Source organism: Gymnodraco acuticeps, unplaced genomic scaffold (assembly GCF_902827175.1).
Source record: "Gymnodraco acuticeps unplaced genomic scaffold, fGymAcu1.1, whole genome shotgun sequence".
NCBI lineage: Eukaryota > Metazoa > Chordata > Actinopteri > Perciformes > Bathydraconidae > Gymnodraco > Gymnodraco acuticeps.
The window spans coordinates 23,546-35,954 of NW_022991121.1; the positions used below are offsets into that span (position 1 = coordinate 23,546).

A 12,409-nucleotide genomic window follows, 5' to 3' on the forward strand; every position below is an offset into this window, starting at 1 on the left:
AAACGTTCAGCTCGGTCGGGAATCGATGGCTTCTTACTTTTCTCATTCATAACTTTCATAATTCCAGAGATACTTCCCATAATACATCACATTTTTAACATTGAAGTCAATGGAGAAAATCTTCAGACTTCAACAAATCTTCATGCGACTTCAACTGCTAACTGTTCATATCATACTTTCACTCAGAACCTCATTCCAACTTTAAAATGTTACACGTCTTTCTGACATTATTCGTGTAACACAACTTTTAAATCTGATTCATACTTTTACAGATATTAAACATTGTTCAGACCTTGTTAAAGAGGCCTTCTTCAGATTTTAGAGTGCGTGATGTCACAGCTAGAGTGGAGGACAGATTTTGTTTTGCCTTCATATTTTCTTTTAAACCTGCCATAATTCCCAAACCCTACATTCCTGAGACATCATTCTTCATGAGAAACGTAGGAAAACATCTCGTAGCTTGAAAAATATATATATGTCCTCACGGTAGCAGCCGCACACCTTTAGTTAAATGCCAAAAAGGCCACATTATTAACCCGAAAGTACACAAAAATTACACTTCAGATACTCAACTTCCTTGACATGCTTCACGTTGTGAAATTTCACAGATATCTGTTACGGTTCTTCCACAAAACTTTCACATGTAAGAGGTTCATCTCTCATTCAGAACGATGGAAATGCTCTCCTCTCACTGATCACCATGGAAACCTGTGATCTCTGGACACCTCGTTAGCTCAAATATAAACACCTGTGTCATGGAACACGATGATGTCATCGCTCCAGCAGACACGCTCAGAGCAGCAGCCTTCAGGTAGAGGTTAAAGGTCCTGCCCTCAACAGCTCTACGTCAATGATGGGGTGTCATCATCATATGACGAAGAGAGAGAGAGAGAGAGAAGAGGGCGATCAAGAGAAGAGAGAGAGTAATGTAACCTCCTAATGAAATGTATAACTCCTATGAAAATGTTCAAAAAGTGCTCAAACTTCACATGTGTGCTAACAGTCCAGCCGTGAAGACATCTATGGGACAGTTTTGAGATTTCTTCAAATGCTGTTGCCATGGCAACACAATGCTCACCATGAAACACGGTTTTCTCATAACTTCACAGGTTTGGTAACAATGCAGCCATCAACGCATCTAAGCGTATTAAGGGATGTCATCAAATGCCGTTGGCGTGGCAACAGATCATTCGCCATCAAGTTAGTTCAGAAGTTTGCAGTTCAAATATTCTGCTGCTTTCCAAGCCTATTCACTTTCTTTTCTTCTCTCATCACACATTCAAGCCCCCTGCTGTGTTCATGTTTCATTTCAATCTAAACTCTTCACTTTCTTCTTACACATTTCATTCTGCAGTTTAGAGTCAGCTTTTCAGCATAAAGCATTCCCACTAGCAATTTCTTCAGGAACTATATTCTCTAGTTTCTATTGAGATGTTTACATTTTGGATTATTTATTTATAGTCTTTTAATTTGTATTGTACATTGCCATGTACATGTACATGTACATGGCAATGTACATGTACATGTATGCTGCTGCAACACAAACATGTCCAAATTTGGGATCAATAAAGTACTTCTTTATCGTATCTTATATTTTGTCATAAAAATTAGGAAAGAAAATTAACTAGAATTTGCTTTAGTTTGTTGACAAATGTAATAAATAATACAGGTTCTCAGATCTTGTAATTAAGTAGAAGTACTCAGATCGTGTACTTGAGTAAAAGTAGAAGTACTCGAGTCTTGTACTTGTGTAAAAGTAGAAGTACTCAGATCTTGTACTTGAGTAAAAGTAGAAGTACCAGAGTGTAGGAATACTCCGTTACGGTACAATTCCTGCATTCAAAATGTTCCTCAAGTGAAAGTAGAAAAATGTAATAAATAATTAAAAATCAAAGTGTAGTACGTCGTTAAAAACACAAGGTTTCGGGCTGTGGGTCAAACTGGGAACTCCCTGAATAAATGAATCCAAAGTATAAAAAGCAGGAATGTCCTCGTCTCCGCTCTGGCAGCCAATCAGATCCAAGATATTAACAAGCAGCCGGCGTTTCCTCCAGGAATCCACAGAGGAGGCTTTGTTGCTCTGAACTCTGGGTAAAACACACACAGAGAGAGAGAAGAGCTCTGTACGGAAGAAAGGCGACAGAATAGCCACTAATTGAAATCCTCAAATATAACCAAATGTAAAGAATAAACGACACAGCTGAAATGGACGAGCCCCCTTTTGTCAGGACCCGAAAGCACCATGATGTACGTTTCAACCGTTTCAACACAACTTTATTAAGCAAATTAATATATACAGATGGGATGATCAGTAGAGTCAGTGGTGTGTGAAGAGCATGAGAGCACTGTGTGTGTGTGTGTGTGTGTGTGTGTGTGTGTGGTGTGTGTGTGTGTGTGTGTGTGTGTGTGTGTGTGTGTTAAACCATCAAAACCAAATCACACTATGATGTCACACACAGGGCGTCACAATGTCCAAATTAAATTAAAAAAAGTTGTAGTATTGTATGTCCAAAAATATGAAAACATCAAAGAACTCAAAATGTAAGCTTTAATTTGACTTGTAGGTACGTTGTGTGAACTCATCCTCATTCAGCACCAAATACAAGTCCATAATAATAACAACAGCACCTTTCATGCTCGAAAGTGGTATTTTTAGTCCTGTCAGAAGAGGAGCATCCATCAGTCCTTTTAGATCTTGAACCTGAACATGTTCCTCTGTGTTCTGTGTGAACTCATCCCAGCGCGTCCCCACAGAGCGTCCACAGCAGAGACAGCAGAGACACCAGAGGCACCAGAGGCACCAGAGGAGTTTGACTCGGAGCCGAGCTAAAGATCTTGATCCGTCCTTCAACAGACGGATAAACTCTCTGTTTCCGACCGATGTAGTCCGACAACACGGAAATATCCAAATCCCCTGGAAGGAAATAATTGTAAAGATCACTAAAACATTATCACTCCCCAGTACGATGATAAGATAAATAAACACAATTATTGACAACTTTTCACCATTCAAACGGAATTCATTGGCAAAAATAGGGGGCGGGACATCTGTAAGCAGGTTGACCAATCACAACAGAGCCAGCCAGCTAACCAATCAGAGCAGACTGGGGCAGACAAAACCCTGTAATATAATTGAATATAATATATGCTGTCTCTGCCGTCTGAAGCTCTGTTTGATTCTCATATTTCTGGAGTAATTATACAGTTTTTGAGGAACAGAAATATTGTTTTCTGGCATCACTAACATTTTACGGGGAAAATCAGCATTTTGGTTTGAGGGAGCAGCGTTCCTGTTACCCGGTGCACGCAAAACCCTGTAATATAATACAAATATATAAACGTCTCCTCACCGCTGTCGTGTTTGAGCATCTCTTCGGGGAACATGGAGAACCCGTCTCCTCCCTCTACGAGGTATGAAGGCAGCACCACCTTGTAGACCCCCTGCGGCTCCACCTCCTCGTACTGAGGGACTCGGCACCGGGTGCAGAGGATGCTGAGGCTCCGGAGCAACGGGGGTGACCCCGAGAGGTCGAACTCCACCCGAAACCCTGCAGGGGGACACAGAGACAAACGTACATTTACTACTGTTGGGAAAACACTGAATGTCCTCCTCCAACATCAGAGTGACATGATAACAACAGCATCCCAACTGTAGCTGTGAACACGACAGGATATGTGATTACCTAGAAGAGCATCAGGACTGTTTTAGGCATATGATGGTGTGAACATTCTAGTTCACACGGGGGTTAAAAATGGACGAAGGAGAAGGGGGATTGTGAAAAATGACCACGTTTATTGCCACGGAGGGGGAAGTTCACAAAAACAAGCTTTGACAATGACCCGCTAGATCCTGAGGCTGCTCGGGTCCGTTGTTCCTCAGGATCCAGCCTACTGCAAGCGAGAGAGCAGAACCAGGTTCCCAGCATTTATACTCCGAGCTTAACCTGATTCTGATCAGCTGTCTAGTATCCAGCCGAGCCACTCCCATCCCTCCAGCAGCCGGCGCCCTAACCACACCCCGCTGCCACAGATAGCTATGTGATTAACATGATGATTCAGCCTCTATGGAGAGAGACATCAAGCATGCTCATTTCTGACGTGGAGCTAATCTGAAGTAAACATTGAATACTGCTTTCTATTCCTCCATCTTGTGACTGGAACAGCCGTTAACCAATCACAACAGAGCCGGCCAGCTAACCAATCAGAGCAGACTGGGCTCTGGTTTCAGACAGAGGGTGAAAAGAGGTGCTGCAGCACAGGCAGTGAGAACAATAAAGAGCTTTTTGAACATTAAAGCACAATTAAAAACCATGCGGATCTCAGAAGCTCGAACTAACATACATGTCGTGTTTAAAGGTACCTGAGACCTGCAGGAACTCTCCGGTGCTTTGTCCGTATCGCCTCATTGAGTGTTCGAAGGCTTTGAACAGCGTGGAGCCCTTCAGCTGCACCAGGTCGAAGGTTCCCCCGAAGGGAAGCACGGAGATCAGGTCCTCCATGGTGATCGAGCCTGCGGACGACACGGAAAACACAGTATCTTCAGCGAATGGGCGAATCATGCAGTCAAGGTCAACTGTATCATCCATCTTTCAGTTTGTGTGTACAGACAAAGATCGAAATACCGTTCCCACAATCCCAAATACAAAACTAATATATATAAAAATATGTATAAAAACATGTATATCCTATATATACACAATCAACAGACACATGTACAACAACAACAATCAATATATACAAAATAACAGTCACTTCAATGTCTTTGGGAATGTACAATAGTGCAAGAATGTCCATAGCAGCGTAAAACCTCAAAATAGTACTTCAGTAAATCTACTTAGTTACTTTAGACCTCTGGATATCAGAATCAGAATCAAGTTTATACACATACAAGGAATTAGCTTTGGTATCTGGTGGTGTGAACATAAACAATCCAACAAAATAAATTGCAAAGTAGGTAGTATAGAAATAAATATATAGGGATAATTGTGAGGGAAACTTCTGAAGCAATTAGAAACAGGACTCAGAGAGACACGAGAAGAGCTGGAGCTTTGATGGCAAACACTGACGGTTTATTTGTCGGCCGGAGAATTCACAAGACATGTCAAAGGGCCACGATCTGACCACACGGTTGAGATGCCACAATCAATTCTGAAGAACTCTTTCTGTAGCTCCAGGTTCAGAGTGTAATAATCAACATTCTCTATCAGCGAGACTAAACCAATATGGACCCTGAATCTAACTAGAGCTCCTCCCCCTTAAGGGAGATAGCAGCAATACCCAAGCTCCTCCCCCTTAAGAGAGATAGCAGCAATACCCAAGCTCCTCCCCCTTAAGAGAGATAGCAGCAATACCCAAGCTCCTCCCCCTTAAGAGAGATAGCAGCAATACCCAAGCTCCTCCCCCTTAAGAGAGATAGCAGCAATACCCAAGCTCCTCCCCCTTAAGAGAGATAGCAGCAATACCCAAGCTCCTCCCCCTTAAGAGAGATAGCAGCAATACCAAAGCTCTCCCCCTTAAGAGAGATAGCAGCAATACCCAAGCTCCTCCCCCTTAAGAGAGATAGCAGCAATACCCAAGGCCGTAGAACTATGCCGTGGGACAGGAGACAGTGAGAAGAGAAAATGATGAACTGTGTCGAAGGTTGAATACCTAAGCAAATGATTCCCTAACAGATAATAAAAAATAAGTATTTTTAAGAAACAATTTAGCATTAAAAAAGGATGCTAAAGACAAGTATTTGCACCTGATTGAAATACTATATATTTAACGGAGTGACGCACCGTTCCTGGTTCTCTCGTCGATGGAGGTCCGGACTCCGCCTCCGTTGATGATGCAGGCGCTGACGTGGTTCCACTGCAGGCCGTCGGAGAACCGGATGTTGTTGTCAATCTGAGAAACAAAGAGGAACCGCCGCCACAGTCACACTTTACGATCACGATTTATTTATAATAATAATAATACACTTAACCCATTTAAAAAAGATTTACTTTTAAACAATTCAAGGGAGTTTGCTGTTCCAATATCCACGGGGATAGATTCCTAAAATGGTTCTTGTTGGAACATAAAAAGAAAGGCAGTCGCTGAGGTAAGAAGATGAAGATTATTTAGTCGTAGAGTTTACTCAAAGCTCATTTCCATCTGCGATGCCTTTATTTTTATTTATCTACGTCCAATTTCCTCACCATGGCGTCACAGATCAGGTTTCCCAGGTTGCACTCTCTGAAGCGACATTCCTCCGCCGAGCCGTTCAGGAAAACCTGGGTTTGTCCGACCACCTGAGAGGAGAAGTTTGCAAGACTCTTCTTCCACTCCTGCACATCGGCAAGAAACTCCGGATCTACAGCCATAGATTTAAAAACATTAAAAAACAAGGTGGTGTATTTCAGTAACAAAAGGTAATGGGAAATAGTAATAGTGGTGCAGGGGTGTGGTATGTCTGTGTTGGTCCCATCTCCCTGGTCCAATGGGATTTCTCCAAGTGATTATTGCAGAAAATAATCTCAACGTTTATGATACTTACACGTTTAGTTCAGCAGGATAATCTCCACATATTAACACCACTTAATGATTTCCGAAGTAAAAAGCTAACATGAGGCTATAGAGCAGGGGTGTCAAACTCAATTTCATCGTGGGCCACATTAGCATCATGGTTGCACTCAAAGGGCCAGTTAAGACTATCTAAAAATACATATATAAATGTTTCATATATATTAAATAATATATTATATTACATTATTGCCTCTGCATTGGATTATTATCAGATAGAGTAAATTAACTACGTCTGAAAGCAGAAGTCTAATTGATAGTCTCTTCAGTGAAAATGTCACAAAATGATTTAAAAGGAAAAGCCAAATTATGGAAAAAAAGTCAAAATCCAAAAAAAGAAATGAAATTTTTTTGGGGGAAAAGTAACATTTTGAGACAAAAGTAAAATTCTAAGAAAAAAAGGCAAATTCTGAGATGCATTGTTGTGGGACATTTAGTTTATGGGCGACGTGCTTCTATAAAGCGGCATGTAACCGTATAATAAACATATCATATTCTTTGCAAGCACTTGTGGGGCCACATGAAATGAAGTCACGGGCCGGATTTGGCCCCCGGGCCTTGAGTTTGACACCCCTGCTATAGAGGAACTACAGCACGGTCACATGACTTTACGTCACCCCCGCTAAGCTAAAGGCGGCTAATGTTGGGCTATAAAGGAACTACAGCACGGTCACATGACTTCACGTCACCCCCGCTAAGCTAAAGGCGGCTAATATTGGGCTATAAAGGAACTACAGCACGGTCACATGACTTCACGTCACCACCGCTAAGCTAAAGGCGGCTAATGTTGGGCTATAAAGGAACTACAGCAAGGTCACATGACTTCACGTCACCACCGCTAAGCTAAAGGCGGCTAATGTTGGGCTATAAAGGAACTACAGCACGGTCACATGACTTCACGTCACCACCGCTAAGCTAAAGGCGGCTAATGTTGGGCTATAAAGGAACTACAGCACGGTCACATGACTTCACGTCACCACCGCTAAGCTAAAGGAGGCTAATGTTGGGCTATAAAGGAACTACAGCAGGGTCACATGACTTTACGTCACCCCCGCTAAGCTAAAGGCGGCTAATGTTGGGCTATAAAGGAACTAGAGCACGGTCACATGACTTCACGTCACCCCCGCTAAGCTAAAGGCGGCTAATGTTGGGCTATAAAGGAACTACAGCACGGTCACATGACTTCACGTCATCCCCGCTAAGCTAAAGGCGGCTAATGTTGGGCTATAAAGGAACTACAGCAAGGTCACATGACTTCACGTCACCACCGCTAAGCTAAAGGCGGCTAATGTTGGGCTATAAAGGAACTACAGCACGGTCACATGACTTCATGTCACCACCGCTAAGCTAAAGGCGGCTAATGTTGGGCTATAAAGGAACTACAGCACGGTCACATGACTTCACGTCACCACCGCTAAGCTAAAGGAGGCTAATGTTGGGCTATAAAGGAACTACAGCACGGTCACATGACTTTACGTCACCCCCGCTAAGCTAAAGGCGGCTAATGTTGGGCTATAAAGGAACTACAGCACGGTCACATGACTTCACGTCACCCCGCTAAGCTAAAGGCGGCTAATGTTGGGCTATAAAGGAACTACAGCACGGTCACATGACTTCACGTCACCACCGCTAAGCTAAAGGCGGCTAATGTTGGGCTATAAAGGAACTACAGCAAGGTCACATGACTTCACGTCACCACCGCTAAGCTAAAGGCGGCTAATGTTGGGCTATAAAGGAACTACAGCACGGTCACATGACTTCACGACGTCACCCCCGCTAAGCTAAAGGCGGCTAATGTTGGGCTATAAAGGAACTACAGCACGGTCACATGACTTCACGTCACCACCGCTAAGCTAAAGGCGGCTAATGTTGGGCTATAAAGGAACTACAGCAAGGTCACATGACTTCATGTCACCACCGCTAAGCTAAAGGCGGCTAATGTTGGGCTATAAAGGAACTACAGCACGGTCACATGACTTCACGTCACCACCGCTAAGCTAAAGGCGGCTAATGTTGGGCTATAAAGGAACTACAGCACGGTCACATGACTTCACGTCACCACCGCTAAGCCAAAGGAGGATAATGTTGGGCTATAAAGGAACTACAGCACGGTCACATGACTTTACGTCACCCCCGCTAAGCTAAAGGCGGCTAATGTTGGGCTATAAAGGAACTAGAGCACGGTCACATGACTTCACGTCACCCCCGCTAAGCTAAAGGCGGCTAATGTTGGGCTATAAAGGAACTACAGCACGGTCACATGACTTCACGTCACCACCGCTGAGCTAACGGCGGCTAATGTTGGGCTATAAAGGAACTACAGCAAGGTCACATGACTTCACGTCACCACCGCTAAGCTAAAGGCGGCTAATGTTGGGCTATAAAGAACTACAGCACGGTCACATGACTTCACGTCACCCCCGCTAAGCTAAAGGCGGCTAATGTTGGGCTATAAAGGAACTACAGCACGGTCACATGACTTCACGTCACCACCGCTAAGCTAAAGGCGGCTAATGTTGGGCTATAAAGGAACTACAGCAAGGTCACATGACTTCACGTCACCACCGCTAAGCTAAAGGCGGCTAATGTTGGGCTATAAAGGAACTACAGCACGGTCACATGACTTCACGTCACCACCGCTAAGCTAAAGGCGGCTAATGTTGGGCTATAAAGGAACTACAGCACGGTCACATGACTTCACGTCACCACCGCTAAGCTAAAGGAGGCTAATGTTGGGCTATAAAGGAACTACAGCACGGTCACATGACTTTACGTCACCCCCGCTAAGCTAAAGGCGGCTAATGTTGGGCAATAAAGGAACTACAGCACGGTCACATGATTTCACGTCACCCCCGCTAAGCTAAAGGCGGCTAATGTTGGGCTATAAAGGAACTACAGCACGGTCACATGACTTCACGTCACCACCGCTAAGCTAAAGGCGGCTAATGTTGGGCTATAAAGGAACTACAGCAAGGTCACATGACTTCACGTCACCACCGCTAAGCTAAAGGCGGCTAATGTTGGGCTATAAAGGAACTACAGCACGGTCACATGACTTCACGTCACCACCGCTAAGCTAAAGGCGGCTAATGTTGGGCTATAAAGGAACTACAGCACGGTCAAATGACTTCACGTCACCACCGCTAAGCTAAAGGCGGCTAATGTTGGGCTATAAAGGAACTACAGCACGGTCACATGACTTCACGTCACCACCGCTAAGCTAAAGGCGGCTAATGTTGGGCTATAAAGGAACTACAGCACGGTCACATGACTTCACGACCTCACCACCCGCTAAGCTAAAGGCGGCTAATGTTGGGCTATAAAGGAACTACAGCACGGTCACATGACTTCACGTCACCACCGCTAAGCTAAAGGCGGCTAATGTTGGGCTATAAAGGAACTACAGCAAGGTCACATGACTTCACTGTCACCACCGCTAAGCTAAAGGCGGCTAATGTTGGGCTATAAAGGAACTACAGCACGGTCACATGACTTCACGTCACCACCGCTAAGCTAAAGGCGGCTAATGTTGGGCTATAAAGGAACTACAGCACGGTCACATGACTTCACGTCACCACCGCTAAGCTAAAGGAGGCTAATGTTGGGCTATAAAGGAACTACAGCACGGTCACATGACTTTCACGTCACCCCCGCTAAGCTAAAGGCGGCTAATGTTGGGCTATAAAGGAACTACAGCACGGTCACATGACTTCACGTCACCACCGCTAAGCTAAAGGCGGCTAATGTTGGGCTATAAAGGAACTACAGCACGGTCACATGACTTCACGTCACCACCGCTAAGCTAAAGGCGGCTAATGTTGGGCTATAAAGGAACTACAGCACGGTCACATGACTTCACGTCACCACCGCTAAGCTAAAGGCGGCTAATGTTGGGCTATAAAGGAACTACAGCACGGTCACATGACTTCACGTCACCACCGCTAAGCTAAAGGCGGCTAATGTTGGGCTATAAAGGAACTACAGCACGGTCACATGACTTCACGTCACCACCGCTAAGCTAAAGGAGGCTAATGTTGGGCTATAAAGGAACTACAGCACGGTCACATGACTTCACGTCACCACCGCTAAGCTAAAGGAGGCTAATGTTGGGCTATAAAGGAACTACAGCACGGTCACATGACTTCACGTCACCACCGCTAAGCTAAAGGCGGCTAATGTTGGGCTATAAAGGAACTACAGCACGGTCACATGACTTCACGTCACCACCGCTAAGCTAAAGGGGCTAATGTTGGGCTATAAAGGAACTACAGCACGGTCACATGACTTCACGTCACCACCGCTAAGCTAAAGGCGGCTAATGTTGGGCTATAAAGGAACTACAGCACGGTCACATGACTTCACGTCACCACCGCTAAGCTAAAGGCGGCTAATGTTGGGCTATAAAGGAACTACAGCACGGTCACATGACTTCACGTCACCACCGCTAAGCTAAAGGCGGCTAATGTTGGGCTATAAAGGAACTACAGCAAGGTCACATGACTTCACGTCACCACCGCTAAGCTAAAGGCGGCTAATGTTGGGCTATAAAGGAACTACAGCACGGTCACATGACTTCACGTCACCACCGCTAAGCTAAAGGCGGCGAATGTTGGGCTATAAAGGAACTACAGCACGGTCACATGACTTCACGTCACCACCGCTAAGCTAAAGGAGGCTAATGTTGGGCTATAAAGGAACTACAGCACGGTCACATGACTTTACGTCACCCCCGCTAAGCTAAAGGCGGCTAATGTTGGGCAATAAAGGAACTACAGCACGGTCACATGACTTCACGTCACCCCCGCTAAGCTAAAGGCGGCTAATGTTGGGCTATAAAGGAACTACAGCACGGTCACATGACTTCACGTCACCACCGCTAAGCTAAAGGCGGCTAATGTTGGGCTATAAAGGAACTACAGCAAGGTCACATGACTTCACGTCACCACCGCTAAGCTAAAGGCGGCTAATGTTGGGCTATAAAGGAACTACAGCACGGTCACATGACTTCACGTCACCACCGCTAAGCTAAAGGCGGCTAATGTTGGGCTATAAAGGAACTACAGCACGGTCAAATGACTTCACGTCACCACCGCTAAGCTAAAGGCGGCTAATGTTGGGCTATAAAGGAACTACAGCACGGTCACATGACTTCACGTCACCACCGCTAAGCTAAAGGCGGCTAATGTTAGTCTATAAAGAAACGACAGCACGGTCACATGACTTCACGTCACCACCGCTAAGCTAAAGGAGGCTAATGTTGTCCTATAAAGGAACTACAGCACGGTCACATGACTTCACGTCACCACCGCTAAGCTAAAGGGGGCTAATGTTGGGCTATAAAGGAGTCATTCCTGCACCACTTGGTATAAAAACTTTTCTTACCCTGCGTCACGCTGCCGTCCAGCAGGATGGGGTTTCCTGTTGCCTTCAGGACATCCCCGGCCTCGTTAAATGTCACCTTCAGGAACCCCAGGTATTTCCCGAAAGCGTACGCCTGCACCACGGGAACCTGCCGCCCGTCGTCTGACTTCACCATGAAGGGATAATCTCCTGCTGGGACTTCAGTGGAGGGCGGGGTTCCTGAGAAATAAAGAGTGGAGAGAGAGGAGATAAAGACAGAGTGAGAACAGGTTTCAGGTGTATATCAGTATGTAGTGTCTCTACTTTAAAGAGTCCTCTCCTGCTGATGTTCAGGTGTATATCAGTATGTAGTGTCTCTACTTTAAAGAGTCCTCTCCTGCTGATGTTCAGGTGTATATCAGTATATAGTGTCTCTACTTTAAAGAGTCCTCTCCTGCTGATGTTCAGGTGTATATCAGTATGTAGTGTCTCTACTTTAAAGAGTCCTCTCCTGCTGATGTTC

The 12,409-nt window shown here is 44.9% G+C and overlaps 1 protein-coding gene across 1 annotated transcript in view; it reads right to left on the reverse strand.

The window, feature by feature from the left end:
• Positions 1-2,256: 2,256 nt before the first annotated feature.
• LOC117560232 (snake venom 5'-nucleotidase-like) overlaps positions 2,257-12,409 on the reverse strand; it is a 29,464-nt gene continuing 19,311 nt past the window's right edge. The window contains exons 4-9 of the mRNA XM_034237077.1: positions 11,929-12,126; positions 6,183-6,337; positions 5,781-5,889; positions 4,361-4,510; positions 3,351-3,548; positions 2,257-2,914 (exon numbers count right to left, since the gene is read on the reverse strand). Coding sequence (XP_034092968.1) covers positions 2,733-2,914; positions 3,351-3,548; positions 4,361-4,510; positions 5,781-5,889; positions 6,183-6,337; positions 11,929-12,126 — 992 coding nt within the window. The 3' untranslated portion in view covers positions 2,257-2,732. The remainder of the gene's footprint in view (positions 2,915-3,350; positions 3,549-4,360; positions 4,511-5,780; positions 5,890-6,182; positions 6,338-11,928; positions 12,127-12,409) is intronic.